This window comes from Aythya fuligula, chromosome 1 (genome assembly GCF_009819795.1).
Source record: "Aythya fuligula isolate bAytFul2 chromosome 1, bAytFul2.pri, whole genome shotgun sequence".
Lineage (NCBI taxonomy): Eukaryota > Metazoa > Chordata > Aves > Anseriformes > Anatidae > Aythya > Aythya fuligula.
Genome location: NC_045559.1, coordinates 107,487,777 through 107,510,436, shown reverse-complemented (window position 1 = coordinate 107,510,436; position 22,660 = coordinate 107,487,777). Strand labels below are relative to the sequence as shown.

The following is a 22,660-nucleotide window of genomic DNA, read 5'->3' as shown; positions in this document are numbered from 1 at the left end:
TGGAGAATATGATCCATTGTTTTGATCAGTGTGAGTTTTCTGAACTTTGCTTTGGTCATAATATATCTATGCATAGACTTCTAACATTCTGAGCCATATGGCTTCCCAGGTACACCATCAACTGGTCTTCCATGAGAGCATTTTGATTCTGTATTAATCCCTTTCACAGATTTGTGTTTATACAAGCTCCTACCAAAACGTACTTAAAACTGTGCTTAATATAAAACATGGTTTGTACTTTCTACAAGATTTAAAAATAATAATAATAATCTTCTATGATTTATGATGTATGAATTACTTCAGTTCATAGAATTAAATTTCATAGACTTTGTGTGCCTCTCTGAAGCCATGTCTCAGCACATAAAATAGGTCCCTGCCCTCTAAACTTACTTCTTGAAACTGGAACAGTGCCACACACGTTCCATTTTGTGGCAATTTGTTAGTCTTGAGGCTTTGGGGAGCTTAATTTGACCTTCAGTAAAGAATGGGTAAAGACCTTTTTCCTATTTCACATACTAAAATGTAAAACATTTTATGTAGAAGCATAGAACGATATAAACAAAGCCTCAGATAAAGTTCATTTAGTAAGAATCCATATAGAAGCTTACCAAATATATTTGGTAATGGAATTTACTATGAGCTACCACTTAGCTAACTAAGTTCGTAACTCACTCCTCTGCTGCATGCAAAGTAAGCCAAGAAAGCATTACACTATAGAGCTCAGATGGAATTAAATATTTACTTTAGGATACTTGCTTTCAAGTTGGTGCTAAACATAGCAGAAATAATAAATTTGCAATACATGTTTGATTTTTTTCCTTATAGTTCATTTCCTTTGGGGTTTATTACCATTAGTTTGTAACTTTGGAATTATTTGGTCAAATTTCAATGTTGATATATCTTCACTAGTGGAAGTCATATTCTTATTTCATAGATGCAGTGATCATGGTCAGTTTTGCCAGTTTCTGTTTACTCTTTACTTTACTTTACTTTAAAACATCATTAATAACAACTCTTCCCATCTAAAACAAACATAAACCATTTTAGAAAACTGGCTTATGTCACAAGTAAGCTGTCCTCAAATGCATATGTGTAAATCTGAAGAGTATTTTAATTTATTGACAGAAAGACTTTTTTTTCTTTAAGGTGCGTATTTAGTATAATGAAGTAGCTGGACTTCAAGGAAATGCCATTCTTGGTTTTGTCTTAATCTGTAGAAAAACATTCACTGTGTTAAGTAGGGCCACTGTTTCATCCGTATGTCTTGCCACTATGCTTTATCATTCTAACCCAATGCCATTGCACTTATTTGAACTGAATTACATGTGCCTTGCGTAGCATGGCAGAGAATAAAACTTCTGTACTGATTTTGTAAGAGCTGAAACTTTTGGCTTTCAGTCTGAGTCAGCTGGGTGAAAGCTTGTTTTTCCATGCATAATGTGAATATACACATTGACTTTGTTATTTAGTTTTATAACTGTTATTTCTATATCAAATGCTCTGTTAAATATTGAAGTGCTTATTGGACCTATAGGAAATAATGAATGAACGTTAGCAATCTTAATGTTGTTTGTTTGTTTGTTTGTTTTCTTAATGAAAACATTTCTGTTTAACTTTGATATAGATGATTTGGAACTGCCAGCTGCAGTTAATGGTTATCAAAAACTTTCAGACATGAGAATACATTTTCACTTGAGCATAACTCTTGACAAGTGCTTTGCTTATGGTAAATGTCTTCAGAGGAAGAAATGTCTCAGGCAGGAGCTTTTACAAAAAGCTTTTATTTTTTTCTAACTATCTCTAAAATCAGACTGTGAACATTTTTGTTACCATTATTGTCATTTTTTCCTGTGTTAACAAAACAAAAAAGCTGCAAATACATCTGTACTTACAATCCAAGAACTGACATTTGGCAAATATTTAGAAAGTAGATGATGATTGTATTCCCATGGGGAAAAGAAAAAAAAAAAAAAAAAAAAAAAACGCAAACAAAAACTTGCCAAGTCTGCCCTTATTATAATCTCTGAAAATTTCAGTCCAAACTGATCAACAGTGAATTGTTTGATCTCCACTGTGCATGCTTCAGCACAAGCACATCATGATCTGCTCCAAAGAGCTTTCTCAGTTTCCAGAACTACACTGTGGTGCCTTGTTAGACTAGGGGAGCAGCAAATCCTTTCAAGAGACTGTTGCCTGCAGTCATGGCCCTTCTACATTGTGATCCCATTGTAAGGTAGGGACCAGATGTATTTAAGGAAAAGAACTTTCTCATGTGGGCGCAATATAGAGAGAGTGCTGTGATGAATAATAAAGAAAATCAAATTATGGACACTGTCAGACTAGTGAGCACCTGTCACTGGAGAAATAAAATGTCTAGAGTAATTCTGAGATGATCTCATAAAATGGAAAATAAAGTAGTGTCTCAGTAAGGTTGCACAGTCAACACAATCATGGTATTTCCTTATTTTGCAACATTATCCTACTTTCCTAAAATTCGCGACCTTTATGCTCTTCTACTAAACTCTTTATCATACATGTATATTTAACATGTCATATATGTCTCTGTTCTTACAGATCTTTAACAAAGTGAGAGAGGGGACTGACTACTGCAAGCATATATATATAAGTTGAAAAATGCAAATCACTAAGTCATTTGCCTACTCTTGTTAAATATTTTAAATACTCTTTACCAGTAAAAAAAAAAAAAAATCATTATTTTAGCAAATCATTCTGCCATTGCAGATAGATATATAAGGTTGTAACATAGATGATAGATAGATGATTAGCGTGACCAGCTCTGAACTCTCCAAGCGTATTACAAAAGGGCTAATGAAAAGCTGTGAGAAATTTCAGAAGCTTTATGTCACATTATGAATGACAAGTTGGTTTTTATATTCAGTGTCACAATGCCACTGGGATAAAGAGAAGAAATTAGGATTAGTTCTCATCTTTCTAACTGATAGTAGGTTACATAAGTTTCACCTGTTAAGTGAGAGATATTTTAGGTCTGCTCCAATTTAGGTTCTGCTTTATGTATTTTGAGGTTATCAGATATTTTGAATATATAGTTCTCTTGGCTCTAATCTTCCCATCAAAGTCCAAAGAGGAAGAATTAAGACAGTGTTGTAGGGATTTTGTTACAGGAGAGCCAGGCAGTTCTAGACAATGCCCCTTCTACTGTAATGAGAAGGACAAAAAGAAGAGGGTAATATATCTCCTGAGATGAATAACTAACACAATTTTGTTTGTATTTCTCTTAAAATTATAATAATAATTAAAAAAAATTCTTTGTTCTGCCTTTAAAAACAATAAGGACAAAGTTATTTTACAACATTTTGTACAGTCTACAGGAAGACATCTTAAAATCTTGTCTTCCTACAGACAAGAAGGGGGAAGACACTAAAACAGATATTGGCAAACTAAATTATAAGTGGTAGATGTAGACTTATCAGCTTTTGAGTTGTAGCTTAAACTGTATTAAAATGAAATATATACATTCTCAAACTTAATTTGATATTCTGCTGTCATTAGTATATAAATGTTAAGTAAGTAAATTTGTTCCTTTAAATATAGTAATTGTAAAAGGAATTTCAGATCTTATGATTGATACAGTCAATGGTAAATGACAGTCTTACCATTTTTTAACATTATCACATATTTTGAAATGCTAATATTCAACTGTCTGTGAGACTGAAGGCCTGAAATGTTCTGCACTGAACGTATGCTTTAAATTCAAATTGATGGCACAGAAACTTAAAGGAGGATAATGATTATTATTTGATATTGCAGTATAACTCTAAAGAACAGTATTTTGATTTACAACCTTTTGAGTCTAAGGCTGCCTTCATTCCTAATCAGATATTAGTTGCTGTCCTAAATTTATGAGTCACATGATTGATAATACAACTTCAGAAGTGATCCTTTATTTATTACAGTAGAGTTCATAGAAGATAAATTGCTGTTTGGATAAATAGGGAAATATTGTCCAGAAAAAGACACACATACTGCATGTATTAGAAAATATATTTGTATGGTTTTATGGGATATATAAAATATACTATCACTAAAGAACAAATTAACATTCCGTGTAATGTTTTGATGGAAGTATAGAGCCAAACATGTAAAAAATATGTGCATGTGAAAACTAGATAGAAAATAAACAGATAAAATGGTTTAATTAAAAAAAAAAAAAAAAAAGTGACTATATGACCAATATTCAGTCAGATTCCTTGGCCTCACTATATTTTGTTTCTAGCATGGAAAGCTCATTGCACTAAGTTTTGTAGCTCTACTCATGTATGTATGTAAATGCAAAAAAATAAATTAAAAAATGTTAGCTAATCAAAAGAATTTTATTTTTTTAAGAGTTAGAGATGCATATATTATTTGTTATTGGGCTAATAGTCTCCAATCTGTTGTTGATTATTTTAATTGCTCATTTCATCAGGGTTTTTAGGGGAAAGAGGGGAAAAAACTATGACTTTTAGGAAGTAATTTTAACAATTACAAACATAGCTTCTGAGGTCTGTAATGGCATCACTGAAATCTGTGCTACATTCAGAGCTCATTTATTTTCTCACATTTTACTTCATCTATTTCATTTCTCAAAATATACAAGGAATCTCCAGTTTTCCTTTGATACACACGTAGTGGACTTAAAGTGTAAGTGATGGAAAATTAGAGGGAAAATCCTATTTCTTCTAATGCCATTGGTAACATCCTAATAAAGTCAATAGTTTCAAATTGCAAGTGTAGAAATTTTACAAGCACTAAGAGGCTGAGGTAGGAATATCCATTTTTGTTCATTTTTATATATTCTGAAGTCCTGAGTAAACATAATAGTCACTCATGTCATCATAGTCCCATTACACAGTGTGATATTCTTATTAATTGTTTTGAATATTTATTTTAAACCTAACACATTTGTGTTAGGTTTTGTGAAATTCCTAGTGAAAAATTATTTTATATAATTTTAATGCATTTTAAATGAGCTATAATGAAAGCAAAAGAAATCTTACCAAGTATATATTTCTCACAGAATTACATTTAAAAATATATAAAATTTACCAGAAACTACTTATGTGAAAAATGTTGCAAGCACTACAGTTTCTGTAAGCTTGTTTTTAAAAACAATATGAAATGTGATTTAAAATAAATAAATAAATAAAATGGTTTAATTTGCAAAGCGATGACATACAGTTTCATTTCATCTCATTCACGTTTCACTGCTGTTTTGCTCCATTGGTTTCTTTTATGCATGCAATGCTTACTGCCATCTCTCTGCTTTGTTCCTGAATAATGTGTGCATAGTGTAAATGTAAAGTCCTTCAGCATCTTTCCAAACATGATGTCAAGAATTGTATGTAATTTTGTGGTCTTTCATATGTTGTTCAAAGTTCATTTTTATGCAACTTCTGTCTTCATTTTTGTAATAAACAAAACTGACTTAAAGCATTTCTATCTGTATTTACTTTATTACTGATAAACACTTTTTCCTGTATTGTCTACATTGTCTATTTTGTAACTGAAGAGATTTTTTAATCTTGTACCAATATTTACGTTCCTACAGTAAATCTCAATGTTTTATCCAATAGTGAATAGATCTTTTTTCAGAAAAGGAAAATCATTAGATTAGAATTCTCCACATTTTGGTTTGTCTCATATTATGAGATAGTATGGTGGCTGCCATACTTCTCAACTAATAGAGCAAATATGTGAAATATATGTATAAATACACTGTCTGAGCATTTGATCCATGCTGATTTAATCTGCCTTCTTGAAACAGGTGTATCCCAAAATGCAGGTGTTTTATACTAGGAGAAACTGTAGCAGTACCTGACTTTCTTGCTATGTGTAATTCTGCTGACACTTGCAGGTGTATCAGTGTAAATATTTCAAGTGAAAACATTTACCAAGTACTGGCAAAACTTAATATTTTAAGTTTCTCTTTTTATAGCCAACGCTATGCAATAGTCATACATTTAAAATATTATTCCAAGTAAAACTTCTGTGCTTGGAACTCCTGTGTTTGCATTTACCTCTGTAAAGAGCTAAAAGAAACTGTTGTCAAGCCTGAAATAGTTTATCAATTCAAACACAACCTAAGCATAGTTCTACTTTTCCAGGCCTCCTGACTATATTACTCTGGTTACAGCTGTCATCCAGCATAAAGATGCAAAAATCTCTCAGGTCTCAGTGGTATATGCACAGTGTGTTTTGAATCCTCCCAATTAGCACAGTAAAAACAATTTTGATCTTTAATGCAATAAGACTGCTCAAAACACTTATAATTGTATTTTTTTTTTCGATACCCATGTCAATCTTAATTACTTTTTATAGGTTCTTAGAAATTCCTCCAAGTGACATGTTCAGTAAATCTGTTGTCAGTTTCGATTGAGGACAGTGGCTTGCAGAAACATGGTCGTTTCCGCAAGGCCTTCTAACCACCCAGGCCTAGAGCTGATGCCACAGACTGCACAAAGCTGCTCTCCCCTCAGAGCCTTTTCCTCCTCGATGTGCAGGAAGGCCAGGCTGCTTCTGCCCTCACCATTAGCTGTGCTATGTTGAAAGCAAAAAGCAGTGGTTTCTCACTAAAGTGTAAAGTGCAAGGGTTTTTTCCCTCCTTGGCATTTCTGCCTCGAACACACTGGGGAAGATGTGTTAATTATATGACTGAAGAGTGAAGCACTTGGAACTGAATTTCTCTTCTTGGCCTTGTATGGCTGCTGCTTCCACAGAAAGAGGGGGGGACTTCCTCCCTGTTTTGGCTGGTGTTTCCCAAATAAGTAAGCAATGGGTAAATAAATAAATAAATAAATAAACATTATTCACAACAGTTACAGAGTAAATACATGAAAGAAGGAGCTACCTGACAACTCTTTAGAGATTCTTCTGAAGCTCCTTGAAGATAGTTTGACAATGCCAGGAATAATTCCTAAAACTTTGCTTAAAAAAATAATTAAGCATAACTCCAAAGAATATCTTCAGTTCAAAACTGAGCAAAATTTTTCTAATTACCATGGCCTTCTTTCCTTTCCCTTCTTATCCCTCAGCAGATACAGACGACATCCTTGACAAGCATACTTGAGTTGTGATTTATATTACAAAAATTGTTTTGTTTAGCTGTTTCAGTTACATCTTGTTTAAGACACCTTCGTATGAAAAAATGCTGTTAAGAACCATTAGAGTCAGTCAGAATTCAAGTACTACTTTGTATCCAGAAAGAGTCAGAAAATAAATTTGCCTCTAAAATTAGAAGAAAAAGTCCATTTCAGAAACTTCTTGACTAGAGCATCTCTGCCATAGTGGAAGAAAAATTCCTTCACTCAAAGAAGTGTCAGAAAAGCGTACATTTCTGATGGGTATAATTTTAGACATGCTGCTTTCAGTAGCTCACGTCTCTAAAGTCTATAATCTTACAGACTCTAAACTAAGAATGCCTATCCCTCCTGTGCGTCTTTGCCTAAGGTGCATGGCCTCTTCTTCATGGCTCTTCACTGAGCCCGCCATAGCTCCACCATGGGCAGGCTCACATCCGTAGCTGCCGGTGATGAGCCAACGGGTCAGCAGTTCCTTCCGGGTGAGATGCATCATTTGTGGCCAGAAGAAAGTTAGAGGGAACCTTCGCTCGTATTAGTTACATCAGGATCAATAATACTGCCCCATTATTTTTCAAAGCTGCACGTCAAGTGTATGTGTCAGACCACGTTACTCATGCAGTGCAGAGCACACACATCCTCATGTGCTTGTACACTGCCTTGCAGCAGTATCCATCCTAGTAGGAAGTTGTAGGAAAAATCGATAAGGAAAAAAAAAAAAACAAAAACAAAAACAACAACAACAAAACAAAACACTGAAATTAATGTTGGATAGAAACTTACCGTCTTTTCGTATTAAGGAACAGGATAGAGAAGAACCTTAATTATTGCTGTGGTCTCTTTCGCATCATACATTCCTCCAGTAAATGCACAGAATCATAATGATGGTTTAAAAGTGGAAACTGCAATTGTATTGAATTTTTTGTTTCATCTGAAGATGGACATGTAGCTGCTGGGCACTTAGCTGGCTCAATAGCCAGGTTTTGTTGCTTTAAATCACTGCAGGCAGCTCACACAGCTCTGGCTACATCAGACAAATTATTGGGGGAGGGAGCAAAGGGGGGAGAATGTGGATGGGGACAGGGGATGTCACTAGTTGTTTGCTCCTTTTTGCCTCCCATTATTTTTTCTTCAGTAAGGCATAAGAGCCTTCAGTAAGGCAAGAGCCAAGGAGGCTCTTGTACGAAGCTAAGCATTGCTTTCTAGCATCATCCCATTTTCTGTAGGGCTTCACTGGTAAATCTGAGTACATGCTTCCTTCACATAGTACGCAAGATACGGTTCACTCTGGGTATGTGTAACTTCGGAGATTTGCTGGGTGTTGCACAGTCCTTGCATCTTGATCACCCACACCAAAGGAGTCAGAGCACACAACAGCTCCCCTTAAACATCTCTGGGACATTTCCTATTGGAAAATGGAGTATGAGGATGCTTTGACATGCAGTAAACAAAGTCATGCAAGTCCTACATTTGAGATATATCCAATTTCAATGCAAGAAAATGCAAAGAAGCATTAAAAAACAGTGAAATATATATATCAGTCATAATTATTTGACATAATGAGTCTTCTCATCTTTGCAGATGACACCAAATTAGGTGTGTGTGTCGATCTGCTCGAGGGTAGGAAAGCTCTGCAGGAGGATCTGGATAGGCTGGACCGATGGGCTGAGGTCAACTGCATGAAGTTCAACAAGGCCAAGTGCCGGGTCCTGCACCTGGGGCGCAATAACCCCAAGCAGAGCTACAGGCTGGGAGATGAGTGGTTGGAGAGCTGCCTGGCAGAGAAGGACCTGGGAGTATTGGTTGATAGCCGGCTGAATATGAGCCAGCAGTGTGCTCAGGTGGCCAAGAAGGCCAACAGCACCCTGGCTTGTATAGGAAGCAGTGTGACCAGCAGGTCTAGGGAAGTGATCGTCCCCCTGTACTCGGCTCTGGTGAGGCCGCACCTCGAGTACTGTGTTCAGTTTTGGGCCCCTCACTACAAGAAGGACATCGAGGTGCTTGAGCGAGTCCAGAGAAGGGCAGCGAAGCTCGTGAGGGGTCTGGAGAACAAGTCTTATGAGGAGCAGCTGAGGGAGCTGGGTTTGTTCAGCCTGGAGAAAAGGAGGTTCAGGGGCGACCTTATTGCTCTTTATAAGTACATTAAAGGAGGCTGTAGTGAGGTGGGGATTGGTCTATTCTCCCACTCGCCTGGTGACAGGATGATGGGGAACGGGCTAAAGTTGCACCAGGGGTGTTTTAGGTTGGATGTTAGGAAGAACTTCTTTACTGAGAGGGTTGTTAGGCATTGGAACGGGCTGCTCAAGGAAGCAGTGGAATCACCATCCCTAGAGGTCTTTAAAAGACGTTTAGATGTTGAACTTACTGATATAGTTTAGTGGAGGACTTGTTAGTGTTAGGTCAGAGGTTGTACTTGATGATCTTGAGGTCTCTACCAACCTAGACAATTCTGTGATTCTGTAGCTGCTGAAAACTGAGAAGTTATTTTCTTTTAATATGTACAAACTTGAATGTTCTTATATCCCCAAAGAGAATAAGGAAGCATTTCAAAGTATCTCAAAACAAATGAATAATTTCAATGATTAAAATGAAAAACTAGCAATTCAGTATTTGCAATACTCTGCCTCTAAAACACATCTCAGAGTATTATATACTTTTTTTATGTCTGGAATGGCCCTGTATCACAGATCTACATCCCTGCCTGGAATTTTTACAATTCTGGTAAATTCCTATGTTGTTGCTGTTGTTGTTTTTCTCATGATGTACATGTTATTTAGATCTTGAGCATCTTCTGGCAATGCCTTGGCCTTCCACCTTTGTAGTTTTAACTGGTAAAAAAGACCTTATTACAGCTGTTTAAATTTTTGGTACTATATTATGTTTGTTCAGATGCTCATCAGTTGATACTAACTTTTAAAAAATCTATGTTATCTTTTTAGAGATTTTGAATAAGTATATGAATCTTGGAAGCCTTTGATTCTAAGAAAAGTTCCAGATTGGATAAAAATTGAAGAAAATTTTCATAGGTAGTCCAGAAATAACCATCATGGTTGAACAGCCTATGTAACAGTGAATGTGACAGAGCAGTTCAAGAAGATGATAAACAAAATCGTTCTTTTTTCCTGCCACTACCCAGCGCAGCATTTTCAAACTCCTCCTCTAACTCATAGTTTTCAACTAATGTAGCTCAAAAGTAGTCCTAAATTTAGCTTTAGACCTATCTGAAAGAAAGGATAATCCTTCAAGCATAGTATCCCGTAATGCACACTCATTCATACCCATTCAAATGTAGCTGTCAGATGAGCTTACACAAGCCCTATGAGTTTAGGAAAGTACTTTACATCATAGCTTTTTTTTCCCTTAAAAATGTAAATGATTGTGAAAATTTAAGGGCTACATAGAATAATCTCTTTCCTTTAATCCATTTCTGCTAAGGAGGAGGGGAAGGAAAGAAAAGCACAAAAAGGTGCTCAGTTGAATATTTTTCGGTAAAACCTAGGATCACTGAATGACTAAGGGTATAAGGGACCTCTGGAGGTGTTCTTGTCCAACTTCCCCATTCAAGCTGGATACTTTATGTACTGTATGCAATTATTATTTTCTTGCACAAGCAGTTGAATATATATGTTGTGATTCTGTAAGAGTACAGAGAACTTGTCACATGAAAGGATACACGTTCTCAATATATGAATGATGCATATAAAGTGCCTGTTTCTTTGTGCAGAAGCAGTAGCTGTAGTTTTCTGTGGACTAATTTTACCAGTACGTTGTACACATTTAGATGGTGGTTCTCACTCTAATGCTTCCCATTAGAGACCTAAACTCCTAAAAATAATTCACTCAATTTAAATTTGAGTGTCCACAAAGCTTATCTTTCTATTTATTTCTCTTCACTGGAAAATTTTGCTTTACTTGACAAAGTTTTTCATTGCTCTTTCCTATTATTTAATTAACTCTTGCTTCATTTCTTCATTGCATTGCTGAAAGTTTTATAATCTTATTTCTATAACATTATTCATTGATAACATCTTAACTGAAGGAGTGAATGAGTAAAGTGACTCTGTTTAAAGTTGGCAGTTTCCTTCATTTTCATGACATGGTGTATTATATGTGTCACATTTAATATAATAAAAAGCACATTATTTTAAATCTAGCATATTTTTGACAAATTATAATGAAAATTCCCAGAACTATGGAATTTACACTTTTTTTTTTTTTTCAATCAGCATTTTAAAAGCCTCCACTCTAAATAGATTACTAAGACAAGTAGACAATAAACCTCTCCAAAATAATGTTAAGATCTATTTCACCCATGTTGATATTGAATTAGTGTGGTTTAAAATAAGTGTCCTTTCAAAGTGGAAAAGAAATACTAGATGTATAAATATGTTATTGTGGTACAGCAGAAAGTGGAATTAGTATTTTGACGCCATTTGGTACATAATGGAACATTGTAAAAAATCCATTTAAAATCATTGCAACTTATAATGTATTTTTGCATTTTTATTTATTTATTTATTTTTTAAGAATTGTTACAGTAAAGCTAATCCCAATTTATTTAAGGGCAAAACTTTTTGATAACGAATTTTTCAAATTTGGTTGAAGGCTGTATATAGTATGACATTAGCATTTAATTTAGTCAAAAAAGTTGGTACTTCTGTTGATATCGTACGATACTAATCCAAAATCTTACATTATTGTAATACCATAAGTATATTAGGATATGATTTTTGAAAGCAGTCATTACAAGTCTAAGCTTTCTTTAATAGTAATTGGCATTAGTTTTACAACCGACTCTGTGGCCAGACCAATACAAAGTCTCAGTAATTTAAGAAAGAACAAAATGAAACTGAATATAAAGTTGTTTAAAAGATGATTTTATGTAGCTTGATCGGTATAAACAGATATTCATATCCAATTTCTGCCTATCTTCACAAGAGAAAAGGACACAAAGAGCCTAAGGATGCTGATGCCAGCAATGTTCCACACTCCACAATGCTGCAGGATGTGGCCGTATTCTTGTCACTCTTTTTGGTGTGGGAGATAAAGGAAAGAAATACAAATGTTTGGAAGAATATTGCCAATCATAAGAAATCAAACTGAAATGTGAAACAGAAATCGACATGAATTGCAAGTAGGAAAATTAGGACAAGTAGGGCAGTAGGAAGGATGGGGAATGCTAAATGAAAAGTCAATGTATCAACCATAAAGAAATAGAAAAACATGCAACAGTCATATATTTAAGTATTAGATGTGTCACAAATACTGAGCTGAGAAATTAAAAACAGTCTTCTCCACAACTGTGACAATGAATATGATTGTCTTTTTTTACAAAGGAGCAATACTGTTACTATAAACATATCCTTCACTTGGTAGTGAAAATATTGTGTAGGCTTTTGTGTCATTAAATCACTTTTTAACCCAACGCCATGTTCCATTGACACAGGAAATGCTGTTTACATCAATTAAAAAATTATCTGCACAATTTATCTCCACAGGGAAAAGACCTGTTAATGTCTTTTCTGCATTAAAAAAAAAAAAAAAAAAAAAAAAAAAAAAAAAAACAGTAGAAATAAAATACAGCAGTAAAATCAACACTAAATCCCTCTGAATATACGTAATAAAAGACCACTTTAGTTTTTCTCCTCCACGTTTCTATTTAGTGGCTAAGGAGGTACAAAGAACAGAAGCTTGTGTGTATAAGATCCCTAGAAATGAACTCTGTTGGTTCTACTGGCATTATATTTGTTGAAACACAAGAGCATTTCAATAAACTGGGATTAAGTATCTATTTGTAGGTACCTGAAAATTCAGTTTGATAAACACAAATGACTGAATTTTTATAAAAGAGGTCATCAGTTAGATGGGTGGCTGTGGTAAGTTTTGGAAGGTGTATCAGAAGGTAATATTTAACTAGGAATGTTGATATTAAAAAAAGTAAGAAAATGAATTTGTGTGAAATGTCAACTTCCAACATTGCTGATGGAGTAATGCATGAATGATATATCATTTAATTGCAGCACCATTATTTTAGTTATTTAAATAATGTTCCTTAAGCCTTTTTGAAGAAAGGAGAATAACTTGAAATAATCTAGTAATTCCAGAAGTAATTGAAGTAATTTCATAGAAACCTGTCTATTCAATCACCCATCTAAATATACATATTGATTGCTGGCTTCTTGCATAATGCCATTCTGAAGAACAGTTCAGTAATAAAACAACCCATACAATAGGCAATGAAATTGATTGCATAAAAAGTAAAATGTTCCCCTCCTTTTGAAAAAGTGGTTTTTACCTTTCCATTTAAGATTTCTATCAAATAGACTAAGAAAGCATATATTTCTATTAGTATTCATTGATTTAGAAGTCATTAAGAAAATCATTTTCAATTATATTTGAAAGGGCAAATACGTATTTTCTTAAAAATTAGCTAAGCAAAAGTATAAAAACTGAAATGATGTTCTTATTCTGAACAGTCAGCAATGTATCATGGAGCTGGAAGAGAGAGAAAAAGGAAGATAGCAGTTACCCTGTTAAAACATTTATATTACATTATACTATGTTTTTCCATCTGTCTGTTAAGACAGTACTCAAGCAATCTACTGTTGAAAAAGTTTTGCTCTTATTTTGGAACAGGCATAAATAGAGCTGCAAATGGAAATATACCACTGCACTGCTGACTCATACATCACTCCCAAGACATGGTAACATCAAGCAAGCAATGCTGATGTGCAACACCAATGTGAAAAAAAAACAAAAAACAAACAAACAAAAAAAAACGGCCACAGTTCCCCCCTCCCCTGTGCTGTTGGCTCAGGACATAGCATCACACCATGCAATTGTCATTAGCCAGTTTCTGGGCTAGACTGACACCTTGAACTAGCCAGGCCCATGTACCATTATGGAGTTGTCTTTTTTTCCCCTGAATTACTGGTCAGATACAAGTTGTCACCTTTATAAGGGTCATCTAAGTTTATAAACACAATAGCTGTTGTTCTTCTAAGAGTCACAGTATTCAAAACACATCATTGTCTATTACAGAAATACCGAGATGAAATGTTAAAATATCTTTTCTGAGATTTGTAATGAAGTAAAATTACCTAAGCAGCTTTAAAAATACAAGTACAGAAAGCAAGATCAAGTGTGGAATATGTTTATTTTGAAGTATATGAAAGTATTTCAATGTTCTAAACTACAGAAGATGAGGTTCTGGCCCTATAACCATTTAATAATATGCCTAGTTTTCCTCACACTAATTTATTTAAGACAGTATGCAACTGTTTGCACACTATTAGCCTGAAAAAAGTCTTCTTTGACTTTTTCATTCTACTGTAATTTAAAAAATGACCTTTACAAGAATAAATACTGTTTTAGCACTCTCTTAAACCTTTCAGTAATTCTGCTTAGCACCATGTCTAACTAATTACATTTGAAATGTGGAAGATGACAACTTACATCAACTATTACTATCGTTTAAATGTTTTTCTTCAGCTGCATACTGATCTACTACTCAGTCTTGGAATGTTAAATTATGATATTATTTGTTATTAAATAGTGTGATTTGTGACCATATTGGAATTTTGGCAATGGAAAAAATACTATGTAGAAAAGGTGGGTCTTGATTTTTTAATCAGATTATATACATGCTTAATTTTCAGGACTGTTTCCACTGGCTTCTGAATGGCATATTCATAAACATCTTTTAGCCTCCTGATCTGTGACTTGAAAACTTTAGAAAATGTTATTCTTTGGAATTAATGTTATTAATAAATTCTCGATTTCTTTCTTTCAAGATACTCTTTTTAACGGTCTTGGACTTCGAGCTGTCATTGGCCTGGGAGTGGCAGCCCTTTTGTTAATTCTTGTGGTGATTGATGTCAGCTGCTTCTTTTTACGACAATGTGGATTGCTAATGTGCATTACCAGGAGGATTTGTGGGAAAAAGAGTGGTTCAAGTGGAAAAAGCAAAGAACTGGAAGAAGGAAAGGCTGCTTACCTGTGAGTATTAATTACTTATTTTAGAAACATTATTAGAAGAGAAACCTGGCTGTTCGACTCATATTTGCTTAATGGCTATCTTGCAGTTTGTCATTAAAGTTTCTATTACTTGGAAGAGCGTTCCCTGAAATGTATTGAATTGCTTTTGAACAAATGTTCCCATAAATTAAAAAAAAAAAAAAAAAAAAAAAAAAAAAAAAAAATAAATAAAAGAGTATAGACCATACTTCATTTTAAGATGGCCTGTTTGTGCAGTTTGTGCTACTCTGACACAAAATAAAATCAATCACAGTTCAGTAATAGATACAGGCATATCTTGGGCTCGTGAAAAACAGGTAAAAGAGCATCATAACTTCATTTCTACCAATCTAGCATTCTACCAGCTGCTAACACACAAAAACTCAGCATATGGTTGCGGTATTGCCAGTAAATCTGAGAGTAAAGAACATGGTTTTTTTGAAAATATGTGAAATAGTTTCTCTTCTCAAATATAGCTATTGCTGGAAAATCTTGGGTTTTGCCTGTAGAGTTTTGGAATTACAAGTATTGTTTGCTTTTAAAAATAGAAGTGCTGAGATGGATGTGGCTGAAATGCGGGTACGCGTAATTGTTCTTCATAGCAACAGTTAATGATTGCTAAAAGTAAGTGGGGAAGAACAACCCCAGTTTTCACAAATGCCCTCGTATAGTGGCTACTTCATCAGACAAATGGGAATTGAATGGTCGTTTATGGACAAGTATATTTCCTTAAATGATAGCAAGATCCTGACAAAACAGTTCAAGTACTGATTGTGTAAAATAATAGTGCTTTTAAGACCCAACATTTACAGGGTTTTCAAAAGGTAAGATGGAAAGATTACTTATGGCTTCTCATTTTAGGCAGTTCCATTTATTTACTAAATATGTCAGCTTCGTGTCCTTATTATGCTCATCTAAAGGATTTTTAATGCATACACTGTAATATTTGAGAGTGCTGTGTTTTGTGGCTTAAGCTCCACAAGGTTCAATTCCTGTGTGCTGCAGCTCTCCCAGCAGTCAGGCCTTCGTTCCCCTGCACCTTCACAGATCTGTCCTTCCCCCAGCTGTTCGTAGAGCAGATCGAATTGGTGGCACTAGTATTCATAGCTGCACTAGTCTTCTCTGTTGCTGATAGTAGAAGTGTAAAAGTCTCTTTTTTGGTTTTAGTTCTGGTTATTGTGATTCAGAGACTGCATTTTTCTGAGGTAACTTGATTGCATTTCTTGGTTGGGATCTTAACCCTTTTTGGAACAGCTTCACAGAACCAAAAGAATCAGAAGCAGGCACGCAGTATTTACGTCAAATAATACTTCTGAATAAAAGAGGTTGTGCCATAAAACAACTATTTCCTAACTGATCACAGGTAATAGTAAAGGCAAGAATAACACAGTTTTCTATTGTGTGAAGTCAGCGTGTCCTGTTTAATAGAGTCAGCATTTGAAGCTTCTGGCTCAGGTTCAGCTTCCTACTGAGCATGGCATTGGTGCCATGGTAGCAGGAATGGGTGTAGAGACCCCTTCTGAATGGGAAGACCTTAGGGAGCTACAGTTGTAAATGTCACTTGACAGGAATCTATACATTGCTATCAACATCTGATACACACATGCTATTCAGTGCTGTCTCAGCAAAGCATAAAACAGTTGCTTAACATCGATTCCTCCATGATACTTCTTTTACAAGAACAGCTTGTTTAACTATGTTTCTTATAGGGGTGGTTTTCAGTGAGCCAGATCTTTAAATACTTGGTACTATTCTTATTTTAGCCTGCTCTCTGCTTAATCTGTCAGTATAAAATTTCAAGACAGTCTTTGTTATAAATGAAGTCTCATCTCAATCTGAATTTAGTAATATTTATAAAAGAATATTTATAAATGGTATAAAAGGCAAGTAAACAGTGCTGAGTGTGCAGGGAGTCTACGATCCACCAACACACACACACGAACATCAAACATTCTAAATATATAGAACATTGCTTTTACATACTAAACCCGAATATGCCTATACATACATACAATCAGAAAAGGTAACAAACAATCCTTTAAGTTCCATGACTTAACAGTCTTCATTTTCCATTCCTTTTCTTGATTACAAACAACAGCCTCCATCTTCCATTCCTTTTGAACAATATGTCTTGCTTTAAGTTGTCAAGCAACTCAGCCTTCGGGCCCTAGGTATCCTGTTCTTCCCAGATCGAAGAAAAGCTTATCTATCTCCTTTTCAAGGCCAAATAGGGCCTGGGTCAAAAGACACCTCCAGGTCACCAGGTGGTGTAACAGCAAAAGCCTTCGATGACAGTAGCGGTGGGGGGCCGATGGCATAGCAGTTGGTTCAGTAAAGGAGCTCGCAGCTCCCTCACTTTCTGGCAAACCACACGTTTCTGACTGTGGCCCCACATGGCTCTTTAAGGCCTCAGAGATTGCTTGCCAGGTGCTGAGCAATCCCACAGCAACTTTGTCGTCTTTAGTTGCAGAGTCCCACACCTTGACCTCAATTTGGTCCCATATTTCAGGATCATAAACTGTCTGATTGTTAATAAGGAGAATAAGCTGTAAGGTTACCAGGACAGTCGTTGTTTCAAAGGACGTATGATTCCCCATAATGCACAACTGCTCACCAGCGAGAGGCAGTTATGTGCATGGGTCCGCTTCTCTCAGCTTGAGCTTCTTTCCAGCTCCGGTGTGCCATTTCCAGAGACTTTCTGTACGAGCTTCTCTGAGCGGTTTGCTGAGTTTGGCTGAACCTATCTTCATGAGGCAATCAATGTGCCTGTTCCCGTTCTGGTCTCCGTTCTGCCAGCCTGTTCCTTTCCTTTTTCATTCCTTCTTTCTGCTTCTTTATTGATGACATAACTTCAAAACATCGTGTTGCCTTTTTTTTTTTTATCTTGAGGGCAGGCTCCCCTCTTATACCCTTCAACCCACAGCAGTCCTTTTCAAAAGCATTTCATTGATCAAACAAGTTTGCAAAAAACAGCAAGGGCAAACACCCAGAAACTTTCATGCCTTAATGGCTGGAGAACAAGCAACCCGAGACTGCATGGAGTCTCCTGAATCACCCTTCTTTGTTCCCTCTAAACTCTTTTACATTTCTGATGGCCTCATCGTTAAGAGTCTGATGTTACCATCAACCACAGGGCTTTCCGACCCCCATGGCCACGCTCCCAAATCTCTCCCTTCTTTATTAACATCAACCATTTTCTTGACACGAATTGCCACTCCATATATAACAGGCTTGAAGAGAAAATTTTAATTTATTTCATGCCAACTTCCATTCTCTAAAAGACATTCCCCTCTTTTGGGGAATAAATACATCAGTTCACATTCTGAAATTTTGAGCGGTTTTATGGTACTTTTTTGTTGCATTTTGATTGGTAGGTAATCTGTTGTCATTAATTAACTTGCACATGCAACGGATGCAGATGAAACAACGCATATAGCATACACACAGCCACCTGGAACTGAAATGGCAGGATTTGTAGTTTCCTACAAATAGCTTTCCCCTCAGTGGAATTTTTAGTTGTTATACAGTTTGTACTTTCTCTGCAGATCAGTTGCTCAATTATCTTGTCCATAGGACTGTACATGTATAGACAAACCAACTAGAACTTACTGTTTCCTCCACCGACTGGACTATTATGATCCAATATCTTTTCATAGATATGAGGCAGCCATGAGTTTAATTGTAACTATATAGAAATGTTATCAAACAGCTGTGTAAATGTCTACATAGCACCTAAATTAAATGCCTCAGTTATGTGCATCATCTACAGAAATGAGCATGGTATCATACACACGTGCATGGTATCACACACAAATCATGATACTGTGCAAAAATATATGTGTGTGTGTGTATGTGTACATATTTTAGGCTTCTATCTTTGAATCCTTCCCTAGTCCAGTTCTTGGTTACACGTTTATAGGCTAATACGAGTGTTGCACAGATAAAGATTTTCCTTGAGTATAATTACCAGAGAATGGTCAAGTTTTTCAGGTACTTCCTGAATAGATTGGTATCGTTATAACAGCCTCTTTAAAGACTATCATCTCAGAAATTATGCAAAAATGTAAGATACAAATTAGACAAGTTTTTAACTAGAGCTTTGCTATGGCAGTCTGAATGCTCTATAGAATGTGGCAGTTCCAAAAAATAGTCTGTTAAATATAAAAACAGTTGCTCACCTGTAACTCAGTTACCCTGTGTTTCTAGACTGCAGCTGATAAAAGTTACAGGATAAAATTCCTGACTTGATGCAAGGAATTTTTAAATATTTAAATGGAAAGAGGTTTTATTTTGAAAATATCAGATAAATCTTGGATATCCTTTGATCTGCCTTTTGAGATTAAAAGTATATGTGCTAGTTATAATTAATCATTAATAATATTGCCAATGCTTCTGTAGAAGCAAACAGAGCTTTCCATATCAAGTCCATATTTACAACAAAACTGTAATGGCAATACTCACAATTATGTTTTCCTTACAGTTCATTGTCCAATAGACACAAAGGTTTTTGATTGCCTTACATGGGGAAAACTAGCATCTGTTCCTAAAATGGGGGAATTTTCATATGGAAACAATTTCTTCCACCTGCCTGAATAGAGCAAGCTAGGTTCTTATCACACATGGGCTCTTTGCCCTGCTCTGGCAGCTGGGATTGTCAGAATCTCAGAAGATAAAAACACACTTGTGCTATGTGTATGCTACCAGAAAGGCTCTTTATACTGCCAAAAAATTCAAGCATAACTGGGCATCAAGTCTTATATTTACTATACTCAGTTAGCCTAGTTTATGTCTATTCCCATGAAGAGGTCATCGTCTTATTACTTTGTCGTAAACAAAATGCTCTTTTGAGATGTTAATCTGTGATGTTTTTGGAGTAAGTATCCATGGATACAGGATACTTTGAAGACTTCAAGGAATTGGGAATACACTGTTAAATGTGTCTCAGTGGTATTAATCATCAATAATTAGATCTACCTTTTCTTTGCTTACTTTTGAAAGCAAAAATCTTGATAATTAGTTAAGTGTAATGTATGTGGTTAATATGATGATAAAGTCTAAGGCTCTTCTAACAATTTTTAGGAAAGATGGATCAAAAGAGCCAATAGTGGAAATGAGAACAGAGGATGAAAGAATTACCAATCATGAAGATGGAAGCCCAGTAAATGAGCCAAACGAGACAACTCCCCTCACAGAACCAGAGTAAGTAGCTTGATTTTCCCCAGAGTCTGACACGGACTCCTCCTAACTACAAGGCTGACTTCAAGATGGGAGGGAGAGAGGTACACAACAACCTTGTACAGCAGCAGTGCAGTTCACTTGTGGTGGTTTTTTTTTGTTTGTTTGTTTTTTTACAGTAGTCACACAAAAACATGGTACCCCTAATGCAACAGCCAAGGTTATCACCAGATACTTCTCTCTCCTTTCCGTGACCCAGACTACAACCACGTCCTAGTGTTATCCAGCCCCAGGATGGCAACACCACTATAGTGGGAGTTCTCCAGCATACCGGGAGGTTAGCAAGTATCCAGGGAAATTTTCTGGCCCTCCCTGCTGCCCTGACCCTTGTGGTGCTCATTCTCTGCTCTGGATGAAGACAGACCTGATGCCAGCACCCAGGAGGCACAGGCAGCCCTGCCCTGCCCTCACTGCCCCATAGCACCCATGCCCATGGCCCATCATCTCCAGGCTCCTCAGCAGCCCATGCCCGGCCCTGATGGGATGTGGGCCCACACACCACTGCTGCCCGAGCTCTGCCCACAATGCTGAGGGGCTGGAGGGTGAGCACTGAAGGGCCTGTTCATCAGACGGTACAGAGCCCCGATCTTTGATGGAGTTACAGTGTTTTTTTAACAAGAGAGAATCTTCTTGTAGGACAGTCCCTTTCTCTTTAATCTTCTGAAAAATACTTAGAATTTGTATTGAGGGGTTCTACAGAGAACCTGGTTATGTAAGGAGTCATAGTAATGTAGCTATAAACATTATACAAACTCTGGTGGGTTTTGGATATGTTAGCAGCTTAGGCACCAGTGCCAAATTGTTTAATGTCTTTAAGACTAACTGTTGAACCAGATCTTGCAAATACATAAGATGCATTTCCCAAGGGACAAAATACAAGGAAAAATTAAGTTTGCTTCTTTCCATTTCTCTCAGTCATTAGAACAGCTGTCAGGAGTGAAATACTAGAAAGTTAAGATCAAAAATGTTTTATTATCTTAATGGGGGGAAAATAACCAGTCACTGGTGGCAGGAAAAATAGCTAAATCATTGGGACGACTGATTAGGAGTTAGATGGGTATCATGTCCCTGGGAGAATAGGACTGCTGAAAGATATTAATAATGATGACTCTTTCTTTCTTGGCAATTTCTTCTCTGACAATTAATGGCAAAAGGCAGCAGTGCAAGGCACAGCTGGATGGAGGTCAGATGGGTTAGCTAAAGATTCAGGACAGTGTCACTTACAAAACCAAAGATGAAACAAGAAAACATCATTCAGGCAGGACATCTGAAGGGACACTGGCTCTGGGGGAGCACTGCAAGACCTGCTTACGCTAGTCGTAACAGATGAGACAGAGAAGAAATATAAGTTGCAGGTGAGATGCCACTGAAGGAAAGGAAGATGCAATAGGGTAGAACTAAGTCTCTAGGTGAGAGTAACACACAAGCACACTGTGAACAACAGGTGCTATATCATCCAGGTCATACCCCAGGAAGGGGCAAAGATGACCAGCAGGGATCATGGAGCAAAGAACTTAGCTTGTAGGAGGGAAGAGTTTGAAGGGTCAATCAGAAAGTATTCATAGAGAAAGACAGGCATGTCCTATGTATCTGAGGAAAAATATTTCAGGATAAGAGATCTGTCTATGCGATACCTGTCTCTTGACCACAGAGTCAGCCTAACTCTGTGCCTAACTTTCAGGAAGACTTTTTTTTTTTTTTTTTTTTTTTTTTCAATAAAGAAACATAAATCCATGCACTATGTTACTTTACAGAATGGTAGAATATTCTTTGTTGGAAGGAACCTACAAGGATCATTTCAAGTCCAACTCCTGGCTCCACATAGGTCTACCCAAAAATCAGACCATGTGTCTGAAAGCACTGTCCAAACACTCCTAGAACTCCAGCAGGCTCACTGCTATGACCACTGCCCTGGGGAGCCTTTCCCAGTGCCCAACCACCCTCTGGATGCAGAACCTTTTCCTAACACTCAGCCTGACCCTCCACTGTCCAAGCTCCATGCCATTCCCTCAGGTCCTGTCACTGTCCCCAGAGTGCTGTCCCACACGGTACTCAAGGTGAGGCTGCGCCAACACAGAGCAGGGCAGGACAGTCACTTCCCATGACCAACTAGCAATGCCATGCTTGATGCACCCAAAGATACTTTGAATAATAACATAATGATACTCAGATATTTAAATGCAATTTAAGCATTTTTGTTAAATAATTAATAAAAGGATTATTTTGTTTTACAATAGTGGAATATTGTTGTTACATTACTCAGCATATTACTCAGTAATCTTTATTTATTTTAACTCAGGTGATTCTGTTAA

At 36.3% G+C, this 22,660-nt stretch overlaps 1 protein-coding gene across 2 annotated transcripts in view; it reads left to right on the top strand.

The window, feature by feature from the left end:
- The window catches only part of NCAM2 (neural cell adhesion molecule 2), a 288,960-nt gene that overhangs the window by 262,184 nt on the left and 4,116 nt on the right, over positions 1-22,660 (top strand). The window contains exons 16-17 of one of the 2 annotated variants that reach the window (XM_032203980.1): positions 14,891-15,095; positions 20,193-20,312. In XM_032203980.1, coding sequence (XP_032059871.1) covers positions 14,891-15,095; positions 20,193-20,312 — 325 coding nt within the window. Of the gene's footprint in view, positions 1-2,574; positions 5,369-14,890; positions 15,096-20,192; positions 20,313-22,660 lie in introns of those variants that run through there. The other variant, XM_032203996.1, reaches the window with a different exon arrangement.